Source organism: Protomyctophum parallelum, assembly GCF_964188405.1.
Source record: "Protomyctophum parallelum genome assembly, chromosome: 1".
Taxonomy (NCBI): domain Eukaryota; kingdom Metazoa; phylum Chordata; class Actinopteri; order Myctophiformes; family Myctophidae; genus Protomyctophum; species Protomyctophum parallelum.
In genome coordinates this window covers 96083959-96096655 of record NC_139697.1, presented here as the reverse complement: position 1 = coordinate 96096655, position 12697 = coordinate 96083959, and the positions used below count along the sequence as shown (strand labels likewise).

The window sequence follows — 12697 nt, the reverse complement described above, 5'->3', positions numbered from 1 at the left end:
GTAACGAAAGAAAAGTCTCCACTTACCGTGCTGTTCCTTGTGGGAACAAAGTCCTTTAAGTTGATGTGTTTTATCCATATCTGGCGAACATCTCTGTCCTTTGCACGTCCAGGGAATCTGTGTAAAGCATATGGCCTGAGGCATGGACAATCGTCATGAAGTAGAGGTTTGTGTATTTGACATTCAGTTTGTCTCCAAAGTTGAATTTTACCACTACTGTTGGAGCAGCCATGAACTGTACAGGATCGTCCCGATTTGGGCATCTTTGTAAAGTTAGTATTAGTAAAAAAGCAGGTAAAAGAAGAGTGACGTGAGGCTGACAATGATCGTGTAGTAGGATCAGTTTGTGTTGCACTGTTTGCCCTTGACTTGATAGTAGAGTAGTTGTGGTCTGCAGTAAATTGGTCTCTTCTCTTAGGGCTGGCTCTACCAAACTGCATTCTCCCCTGTGAAAGGAAAATAAAAATAAACAGTGCTTGCCTACCTTTTTTTTTTTAGTAAACTGATTCAATTTAAATTAAAATAGCTTTATTGGCATGCAAAAACATACGTTTACATTGCCAAAGCAAAAAGTGGAACAATACAATAAAAACAAAAATGTATACACAAATTGAAAGTCAGAATCTCCAATAAATCAACTATGTACCAAGGTCACTCGATGCAGATAGTGGAGGAATAAACACCAAATATGTTGAACCAAAAACAATCACATGTCAATTTGAAGGGGAAGAAGATCAAACGTACATGATATTTATTTCGTAGTTGCAGAACTGGATATGGGTGTTCTTTCGTTGGCCTGCCATCCGGGAAGTGTACTCCACACACCTAAAGATAGAATAATGAGAATAATGAGGATGAATAGTACATACTGGTACCTCATATAATTCAATAAAACATACAAATAAAATATTGTCCAGTAAATGGTTTCACGTAATAGGCATTTTATGCAATTAGTCATGTTATGCACTTTATGCCTCTCCTCTGTCTTTTTAACTGCAAAAATGTAAAAGCCTCCTCAATTTAGAATTTACCCACCTTACTTCAGGGCTGCCAACTCGTTTATTTTACATGTGTACAGTGTAAACATGAAACATTATTGTACTGTAAAAAGGTCTCTTTTATCTTTTTTTGTATAATAGTATTAATTTATTATAATTAGATTAATACAAGATAATCAACACTAAACTAACACTTTAATTTAGAACACCCAAAATTCAAAATCATACAAATACGTGTTCAATCAATCAATCAAAGCAAACGGCATAAACAATATTAGTTTACCTCTTCTACAAAAATAAAAGTTACAAGTTACTGTCACGCGTGCCAAGCCGTCATTCTCTTGTACTTGTATTATTTCCCACCTCAGACGGAGGGCAGTACGGTACTGTAGCAGACTGTACTGTACAATACTGTACCGTATTGTACTGTACCATACTGTACTGTTGCGCCCTGTGTGTGTGTGTGTGTGTGTGTGTGTGTGTGTGTGTGTGTGTGTGTGTGTGCGCGCGCAATTGTCCAGAACCGCCCCAAAAAGGCCTCTGCCCGGGCTCTGGACCGGGCCTATGCCCAGTGTCCATATATGGAGCTGGCCTGTTCTGACCTCACAGCACTCCATATTTGGAGTGGACCTGACACAAGACAGAACTCCACAAGCTGGCTGCATATACTCCCTATTTGGGCATGCTTGTAGATCTGCTTGTAGATAAATGGTTGCAGCCTCTATAAAGGACTGTACATTGCCAGACATGACCGTCTGGTGGACCTGGTCTCAGACAAGATCAGAGGAGTACAGGACAGGACAACAAGAATGTATAAACACAGCACTGTAAAAATAGACTGGTTTGATCACAATGACACATGTCAATTCACTACAAAATATTCCAAATACCCCAGATATTGTGTTCATCAATGAAATTTGAAAAACTGTCACTATATTTGAAATAGGCTGCCCATTTGATTTGTATATGGACACTTGTTTTACATCCAAACTTATGAAATATCAGCTTCTGGTGGAATGTATTATGGAATTGGGATATAACTGTCAACTTATTGTCCTTGTATTTGGAAGTCTGGGCCATGTCCATAAACTTGTGCTCAGGGGTCTGCAATTGGGCGGATTGCTAAAAACAAATGCAAAAAAGCTGGCTAAATACTGTTCTGTCTCAGCTACTATGGGCAGTCTGTCTGTCTGGAGAAGGCGTTGTTTCATTTATCCCTTGGTGGCTTAAAAAACAAAACAAAAAAACATCCTGTCTAGTAGTGTCAAGTAATAGTATGTCTCTTCTTTTCCCTCTGTGTGTTAAGCATGTGCAGCAGCTATATCTGGTTGGACCATATAATGTATAACCTAATTCTGATCAGTGTTTGGGTCTATTGTATTACGCCTCTTGTGCAGATCCAAATAAAATAATTCAAATGTGCACGTGCACAGCCCACCCTTTCAAAGTGTTTGCTAACTTTGCTTTGGTTCTGACAACAGAATCTATTTATCACAGTCATGAAGCGAGTTTATCCTTCTGGATACGAGAAAAAGAAATGTGTCAGCGTGAACTGCACCAGGTAAATAAACATGTATACATGTTGCAGTGACTGTTGGTTCGGTTGTTGTTGTCGTGCGTGCGTAGTGGTGGTGGTGCTGCTGGCTGCAGTCTGTAATCTGATCTCTCTTTTATGATGGCTCGTGGTAGTCTCTGTGAGACTGTGACTGTCTGTGTGCAGTCTGATTTGTGGTGTGTGTGTTAGTTTTGTGTGAATTTTAAGTTGCAGCAGCACTAGTACCATTTCCCACTCCGCACATGGAAAGGAAATACATGCCAATATATAGGCTATATAAAAATAGCCTATGCAGAATATATCCTGCATATTATGCCATATTCAGGTTAACTAGACCTGTACGAGTGTACGTGCCCGTCGGTAACCGGCCTACTTGAGAATGGTGCAACTTGGGAACCTAATAAAATACCTGTTGTCAACTTGTCATAGCACCCATTTTAACTATCTGTCTCTGTCTGTGCCTGAAGAGTGCAAACTGACTGTGAAAAGTGTACTGGTTAAGTAATCAATTTGCAGGTGTGGGGTTGCCATGGCAATCAATTGGCTGAGGCAAAGGCTGGGAATTGCACAGGTGAGGGGACTTGGGCTGATTAGGCCCACTGGCAGAGCCTTTTGTGCTCTGGAGAACTGTGGGTCCAACCGACTCGATACCGGGCACTGCACTCCCTGCGGGGGTGTGGAACGCGTGTGTCGAATGTTAAGTCGGTGGGGCAAACGGTTCTCGAGTTACGTGCATTACAACCGCACACACACGCACGCAGAGACGTGGCACATTTATATTAGGATAATATGTGCATACTGTATACAGTATGTGGATTTATAGTTAATACATTTGTCATATAAAGCTCATATCCACAATCATGTGGCATATAAAAATATATTATATAAAATATATATTTTCACTCTTGCCATTTGCTGATGCACTGCCTTACTTATGTAATGTGATAAAAAAATATTTATTCTGATTCAGAAAACACAGACAGAATGTCATAGACATAGCTTTGCACTATTTAATGAATATTAATGAGCTACCCCAATATTCAGCTCATCAATATTCAGCAATTGTATCTCACTCCCTTGGTTGTTGGTTCTGACCCTGACAGATAGATGTTTCCATAAAGTACATGTTTATGGGCAGACCTATTTTGAGGACCAGCTTAGCCTAGTTAGTATATAAGGCTCAGACATACATACTCCAGTTTGTGGTGATATAGCTCATCACGTGACGTCACCCTGGAGTATGTATGAGCTTTAAGAGTGACGTTATTGTCTATTGACCATGTTATTAACGTTAGATGAGAGAGAAAACATGGGCTACCACGTAGCTAGCTGCATGCTAACATGTATTGTATTACTATTATTAATCATTAGGTAACTAACGAAAAGTCTCCAAAACTTACCGTGCTGTTCTTTGTGGGGACAAAGCCCTTTAAGTTGATGCGTTTTATCCACATCTGGCGAACATCTCTGTCCTCTGCACGTCCAGGGAATCTGTGTAAAGCGTATGGCCTGAGGCATGGACACTCGTCGTGAAGTAGAGGTTTGTGTATTTGACATTCAGTTTGTCTCCAAAGTTGAATTTTACCACTACTGTTGGAGCAGCCATGCACTATACAGGTTCGTCCCGATGCTCCGGGCATCTTTGTAAAGCTAGTGTTAGTAAAAAAAAGCAGGTAAACGAAGAGTAGCGTGAGCAGACGAACACTAGTCTCTTTCCCAATTCCCATTTACAGACTACTGACTAGTAGAAGAGCTCACTGTTCGTTTACACCGCAGCTATGTTGGCTCCGCCTACAGGAAACCCAGAGTTGCGCCATTGAGGGGTCAGAAAACAGCGCTGGGGCGCCCTGGAGTGGGACAAGCTGGAGTTTGAAATACATTGTTTTCAACGAGGGCTGTTGGAAATATCAGCATGCCGCATGTGTGCAACATGACAACTGTTTTAAAGTATTGCACAGTGACAACTAAAGACTCTGTAATGGTTATGTTGCACTTTCTATTAATAAAACACGATCTAAAATAAAGGTTTTTAACTAAGATCATTAAAGCTGGGCTGTTGCCTGCCCTGAGTCCAGTGCATTATGTGAAATCAGCATTGATTTGATATAGCCTATATATATATTTTTTTTTAAATCACACCCATGTGAAGTGAGGCCTACTTCTTCATTAATTAATTTGTCAACTTTATTGACGGCGGGGGCATTCGAGCATGGGGCTAAATAGGTATTTCTTTACAAAATGTTATAGCAATTTATTTTTTTATTATTTACTATAGTATTATTAGACCCCAAGAAATTACATCTGGCCACAGAAGATCACAGGATCTACTGAATGTGAAGGAGGCCTACTGGGGGGAAGCTACACTGTGTGTCATAGGCTCAATATGCCAGTTTGACACATTGAGTAGATGTAGATCCCGTGATCTTTTGTGGCCAAATATAATCTCTTGGGGTCTAATAAGTGTTATTACATTTTGTAAAGAAATACCTATTTAGCCCCATGCTCGAATGCCCCCGCCCCCCCTGTCAAAAACAGCTAAAATCCCTAAAACGAAAGAAAGCAGCAAATGGAGAGAAAAAATTACCCTCACCTTTTGCTTTCTCTAATAACAACCTAAAACATGAACCTTGGATGAAAAACACTAAAGTTGTCCTTTAACTCTATGTCGTCCTCAGACAATCCCTCCATCATCGCTTCCATTCATCCCGGTTCTCCATGCTTCTGGCCAGTTTGTTGGTACTTGAATTGCACTGGGTCAGGATGTGGTGTACATTTCATAATGTGTGCCAAGATGTAGGGCCACAAGAAGGTATAAAAACTAGGGCTGGGACTTTAGCTGATTAATTGAGATTAATTACAGAAAAAATGACGCATTTCAATCGCACATAGTTTTTGCAACACAGAACCTTTTACTGGACGAATTTCAGGCCGGTGCATAAGAAGCTGATCAGACGCCTTGCTTGTCCCAGTGGATGGGAAATTTAGATAAAAAAACTCAATCATTGATTCACTCGTATACCAAAAGTCAGGTCAAATATTGATATGATTAAAATGTGATTAATTACAATGCTTCAAATTAACTAGATTAAAATGTTTAATCGAGTACCAGCCCTAATAAAAACACACCCACACAATCCTATTCCATCTGATATGACTCTGTTGGAATATTAACACATTATACAGTAGTAGCCTACAGGCCTACTTCTAGAGAGGGATACAGTTCTTCCTTCCCGTTTAGTCTTTTCTTTTGTTTACTTGTTATGTGTTCCTTTCTTCTATATTCTCTCTATTTCAACTCTTCCTGTAACTCCATCATACCGGTGTTGATAGCATAATCATATGTGATGTGACACTAAAGTTGATTCTGAATTGTGCCTGCAGAATAAATTCACATCCAAAATGTAGTAAAGTTAAGACATAGCCTATGTTTCACGTTCCTGATCATTTAATTTATCGCATAGTAATACAACTTTGTGTGTGTGTGTGTGTGCGCACGGGCTTTGCACAGGCTTTAATATGCTATCACATCACACTCGAAGTGTAATAATACGACTTAATAGTGATCATAGCCATTCCACTAACTAAGGGTAATAATTACAGTCAAATACATGCATTTCAACCCTTCAGTTAACCAATAATAATTTAAATGGTTTGATTGATTTAATACTTTAACTGTCTGCAATAAAGTACAAGCACAGTACTGGCACAGTCATGCTAAAAGGATAACACAAAAAGCCCTGGGGGCTTGTTTCCATTGTGGTCCTATCGTGCCCCATTGGGTGTGTAATGGAACACAATATAAGAATGCATTCAATCATAACATTAAAACTGTATTCTATTTATAGTGACTCATAGGAATAGACTACGTGACAACCAGGAATAGTCTGGTGACCACCGGAGAGACGGGTGGCAGCCGGAATGTAGACGGCACCCGGGAGCAGGATGGGTTAGCGTCCCAGCCTGTGTCTTCTGTGAGGAAGAAGCCCAACAACCCACGGTGAGGCCTTTAGGAGGGCCATTCAATCCGCAAGTGGAGCCTGCGGCACCACCAGGTGGAGCCTGCGGAACCATTGGGGCTCGAGAATCCACGACTCCTGAATGAAGTGCCTGGGGCTGGGAGTCTGGTGCAACGGCAACGCACAGGTGCTGGGCCTGGTGAGAGCAGGAGTGGACCTGGTGAGACGTAGGAGGGGCCCAGACAGGAGTCAACCCACAGAGCCTATTCCTTCCACTCACCAGATTGATGCGACCCTCCCGCATAACCAGTCAAGGCCAGTCAAGACCGGAACCTCCCAGTCATCCCTATCCCGTCTCCAACTGGTGCAAAACGCGGCTGCCAGACTCCTGACTGGCACCAGCACTGGTTGCCGGTCCGGTTCAGAATTAAATTCAAAACCCTTCTCTTCACATACAAAGCACTAAATGGACTGGCCCCCTCCTAGAAGTCCCAGCGACAAGGAAGAGGCTCAGGGGCGACCGAGCCTTTGCTGTCGCAGCCCCTAAAATTTGGAACAGCATCCCACTCGCTGTTAGATCTGCCCCCTCCACTGAGTTTTAAGTCTAGGCTCAAAACGTTCCTCTACTCTCAAGCCTTCCAGTCCCCCTAATACTCTTGCACTTTATAGGATACGTTTTCCGTACTGCCTTTTAACTGCTCTCTTGTCTACTGTACCATAACTATGCATTGTTTTTTGTTTTTTTTCTATTTTTTATTTTATTGTTTCACTGATGTATTGTATTGCACTGTATCGTATTGTTTTTCTTTGACCTGTGAAGCACTTTGGTACGATGAGTCTCGTTTTTAAATGTGCTATACAAATAAAATTTATTTGATTTGATTTGAAGGCATAGTTCAGGAGGAGCAGATTGTGTGGCCCTGGTTTTTCCTTAATGGGACTGATCGAGGGTATAGCTACTGGGACATAAGTCGGGACTTGATCACCCCGGCTGGGTCACCTGAGTGAGGTGTATGATGTTGGGAGACCCGAAACCCAGATGACCTTGGGATACATCACTGAGGATATGTCCCAGGTGCATCCGTGCAATGCATTTTTACAAAAGTACAAAAACATTCCTATCATTCACTTATATAGGTACTATGAAGAAATGATGAAAAACTGTAGGGTCTGACATTAAAACCTTTTTCACTACATACATACAAAATACATGTCTCCATCAGCTCCATGCTACCTTTTTTAATTTTTAAGATATTTTTTTTGCGGCTTACGCCTTTTATTGATTTTTGAAGGGACAGACAGTAGGCTGACAGGAAACGGGAGAGAGATGGGGGGATGACATGCAGTAAAGGCCGTGTCGGGTCCGGGAGTCGAACCCGCGGCACACTGCGACTGGATTACCAGTCCGGTGCCCAGACCGTTACGCTACGGCCTGGGCAGCTCCATGCTACCTTGTTCTGTCCCCTTCATGCCTTTCCTTGAATCTGAGGCAGTCAGGTAGAGTTCAGGTTTAAACTCCTGCCAAAGCTGAGCTTTAGTCAATCAAGAGATGACTAACAGCTGGTACGATTCCTTCAAAATAAATTGCTTCCTGTCACCACATTAAACACCATGAATATACACATACAAAATAAAAGTATGAACTGTGGGTCCGTTACATTCATGTCATGTGATCAGTGACATCACAAAGATGTACTCTCTGCAAGCCAAAGAGTACATCTTTCTGATGTTACTGATCACATGACCAAGTTCTAGACCTCCAGTTCTAGGCTAAATAGAATAGTTGCCGCAAAAAGGCAACGGTATCGCGATATGATATATCATCAATATATTGATATATTGTTGATATATCCTGAGTTTTCGATATCATAACGATATCGCAAACTTTGGCATAAATACCGAGATATGACATGTCCATATCGTGCAGCCCTACTACCAACCCAACCAGCGAGCTAATTTATAGTGGGACGTTTCCCTTGGTGTGAATAAACAAGTGTCTTTTCAAGCTACCCAAGTAATTAAAACTCTTGTCACAATGTTCACAGTGGAAAGGCTTTTCTCCAGTGTGGACACTCTGGTGTGCCTTTAGGTGCCCTGACCGATTAAAACTCTTGTTACACAGTTTACAGTGGAAAGGTTTTTCTCCAGTGTGGATACGTTGGTGTACTTTCAGGTCACCTGAGTAATTGAACATCTTGTTACATAGTTTACAGTTGAAAGGTTTTTCTCCAGTGTGGATACGCTGATGTCTGTTCAGGTCACACAACATCCTAAAACTCTTGTCACAATGTTTACACTGGAAAGGTTTTCCTCCAGTGTGGACATACTGGTGCGTCTTCAGCTTACGTGAGTCAGCAAAACGCTTGTTACACAGTTTACAGTGGTAGGGTTTTTCTCCAGTGTGGATACGTTGGTGCTTCTTCAGGGAACCTGACCCACTGAAACTCTTGTCACAATGATTACAGTGGAAAGGTTTTTCTCCAGTGTGGACAAGATGGTGTTTCTTCAGGTCAGATGACTTACGAAAACTCTTGCCACAAGATACACAGAGGAACGGCTTTTCTCCAGTGTGGACATACTGGTGTTCCTTCAGATGACCTGATTCACTGAAACGCTTGTTACACAGTTTACAGTGGAAAGGTTTTTCTCCAGTGTGGATACGTTGGTGCTTCTTCAGGGAACCTGACTCAGTGAAACTCTTGTCACAATGTTTACAGTGAAAAGGTTTTTCTCCAGTGTGGATAAGATAGTGTTTCTTCAGATTAAATGACTTACTAAAACTCTTGCCACAATATGTACAGAGGAAAGATCTTTCTCCAGTGTGGACGTACTGGTGTTCCTTCAGATGACCTGATTCACTGAAACGCTTGTTACACAGTTTACAGTGGAATGGTTTTTCTCCAGTGTGGATACGCTGGTGAATTTTCAAGTTACTTGAGTTTACAAAACTCTTGTCACAATGTTTACAGTGAAAAGGTTTTTCTCCAGTGTGGACATACTGGTGTTCCTTCAGATTACTTGATTCACTGAAACGCTTGTTACACAGTTTACAGTGGAATGGTTTTTCTCCAGTGTGGATACGCTGGTGAATTTTCAAGTTACGCGAGTTTACAAAACTCTTGTCACAATGTTTACAGTGAAACGGTTTTTCTCCAGTGTGGACATACTGGTGTTCCTTCAGACGGCCTGGTTCATTGAAACGCTTGTTACACAGTTTACAGTGGAAAGGTCTTTCTCCGGTGTGGAGACGTTGGTGTCTCTTAAAGGAACCTGAGTCACTGAAACTCGTGTCACAATGTTCACACTGGAAAGGTTTTTCGCCAGTGTGGACACGCTGGTGTCTTATCAGAGAAGCTGACGTTGAAAAACTTTTGTCACACTGTTTACAGTGGAAAGGTTTTTCTCCAGTGTGGATACGCTGGTGTGTCTTCAGAGACGTTGGCGTAGCAAAACTCTTGTCACACTGTTTACATTGGAAAGGATTTTCTCCGGTGTGGAGACGTTGATGTGTCTTCAGATGATCTGAACGCTTGAAACTCTTGTCACACTGTTTACAGTGGAAATGTTTTTCTCCAGTGTGGATACGCTGGTGCTTCTTCTGGGAACCAAAACTCTTGTCACACCAATCATCATCATCATCATCAAAGTCTTGACTGGTCTCCTCCCAATCATCACGGTTTTCAGTGACTTCAGTGTCAGATTCAAGTTCAATCTCAGAGCAGTTGGACGAGATGTCTTCTTCTTCATCATCATTTTCTTCTTCACCTTCCACTGCTAGTAATGTTAACATTGATCCACCAGGCTGCTCTGGTCTATGAAGTAGCTCTTCCTCTTTAATGTGTGGAGGCTCTGGTTCCTCCTGGAGCAGGCTGGGGCTCCTCACCTGTTCCTCTTTACACACATCCATGTGCACGATGTCTAGGAGCAGAACATTTACGTAAAGTTAATACTGGATTCATAAAATGTAAAACTATTCTTCCACTGTCCCATGTAGAAAATGGCCAAACAGTTATTAACTACAGGTTATTGTGGGTGTTTCAGTTTTAGCAAGATATTAGCAAATTAAATATTGTGATTAGTAATCAGTAAACTATGTTAAAACACATACTTCACACGTGGGCTCTGATCTGGGAGTAAAAATGTTTAGAATAGGTTTTGTCTGCATGCAGGTAGTTCGCCAGACAAATTTAGCATCAGCACACTGCCAAGACACAATTTTCAACCCCCTAGACTACACAAATATAGGCTACCAAAATGCATAATTTAACTCGTATTTCCATCATCTAGCTATGTATTGACAACTCATAACACAAGTGCACCCTCACAGGAGAGCATGCACTGGGGCTTGACAAATTTCATTATCATTATGAACATGCAAGATATTAATCTTGTCACAACATGGAACAATATAGCCCGCTATAGGTTACAGCAAAAGGCAGCCATTTGCAGTACATATTATTTATATATTATTTTGTATACTTTTGTTGCACTTGATTAGGTTTCAGACTAGTGTTGTTCTATTTAGGAAAGCCTCCTGTGGGAGAGGTGTACACTTTAAAGGGTTAGTTCAGATTTTTGGACACAAAGCTGTATGAATATACAGTAGTGGTTGCAAACATAACACATTTCCTAAATCATTTGGTGGGGGTCTGGGGGCCACTCATTAAAAATAGATTAATCCACAAAACTAGTGTAATTTGTATTGTTGGCCTATTTCTTTCAGTCTTAATGGCTGTTGGCAGGGCGTTCCACATTTTGGTGGCATAGGAACGAAAATAATTTATCCCCTTGTTTGTGGTGAATCTGGGTTGAACATGGTTTGCTAATTGCTATAGCGCTATTGTTTGTGTTTACGATAACTTAACTTTATAACATGCTAGCTGTTATAATCTGATCGCCCCCGTACCAAAGGAATAATTCAACTGGACACCACCCAGCCTGCACACACTACCGGTCTGCCAGACAAATTTAGCATCAGCACACTGCCAACACTGGTCCAATTAGAGTTTACAACACTAGCAGAAAAGAGTAATTTGATTTATGTTCCAACTTAAAGGATGAGTTAATAGGCCTAAAGACAAATTAAACAAGGCATGATTCGTTCGTCGTGAATGTAGATGAAACGTGAATTGCTTAAATCTCACCTGATTTACGTGGTTGAGTTGAGCTGCTGCTTAAAGACGTCACGTTTAACGTTTTCTTTGTATTTGTACTGTTATATGTGGTATTTTAACCATAGATTTTAACACACCAACAACAGTCGGTCAACACGCCGCCATTGTTGTTGTTTTTTCCCACACAACTGCATTGTGGGTATGTCTTTCTTCTGACCAGTAACTGCTTGCCTTAGAGGTTGCCAGTTTGTGTATTGCTGCCCCCTACTGTTATAACTCTATGTTGGTATCGGGTACTGACCATTGTTTATAGGCTATACTATACAAGTATACAGTAATATTGTCACCTTCCAGACCTGTAGTCAGAGCAGGGGTTCCCAAACTTTGTCATGTCAAGGACCCTCACATTGACACTAATTAGCCCACGGACCCCCAATTAAAAAGATATGCCAGGGACCCCCATAAAAGATCTTTACAGCTCTAGCAATTTAGCATCGATCATGACTTATGTTGTTATGTTTCACCTTCCTGATAATTATCAACTTTATTCCATACAGAACAGGCTGGCCTTCCTCTACCAGCTAGGACTGTCACCTCCAACCAGGTGTCACCAACATGTCCGTACACGGACAAATGTGTCGGTGGCAAGACGTGTCCCTGTCCATGGCAAATTTTAGATTTTGACATTACTGTTTTAAATTGTCATCATAAGACCCCATTACTGAATGTCACCTTTTCTTCAGAATATGTAGGACACTGATTTACTGTGACACTATTTATGGCACATTAGAGGTCCACTAGTACTAGTGGTTCTCAAACCTTTTTTTATTTTCAAGGACCCCCATAATTCTACATTACATCACATTCTAAGTAATATGACGTAATAGTGATCATAGACCTTCCACTAGGTATAATGATAATAATCAAGTCAGTTAACCAATATACTGTAGGCTATATAAGTAAAATAATTTAAATGGTTTTATTGATTGATTTAATACTATAGTATTCAGTACAGAGCTACAATTATACAATAATAATGCTAAAAGAATAACACAAAGCAAAGCCCTGGTGCCT

The 12697-nt window shown here is 41.0% G+C and overlaps 1 protein-coding gene across 3 annotated transcripts in view; it reads right to left on the bottom strand.

Moving 5' to 3' along the window:
- Positions 1-4251, bottom strand: part of LOC310870890 (uncharacterized protein) — a 172379-nt gene extending 168128 nt beyond the window's left edge. For all 3 annotated transcript variants that reach the window (XR_014570279.1, XM_083782251.1, XM_083782250.1), the window contains exons 1-3: positions 3954-4251; positions 745-825; positions 27-446 (exon numbers count right to left, since the gene is read on the bottom strand). Coding sequence is in view for 2 of the 3 variants with exons in the window: in XM_083782251.1 (XP_083638377.1) it covers positions 27-446; positions 745-825; positions 3954-4193 (741 nt within the window). In the remaining variant the exon portion in view is untranslated. The remainder of the gene's footprint in view (positions 1-26; positions 447-744; positions 826-3953) is intronic.
- Positions 4252-12697: the final 8446 nt, after the last annotated feature.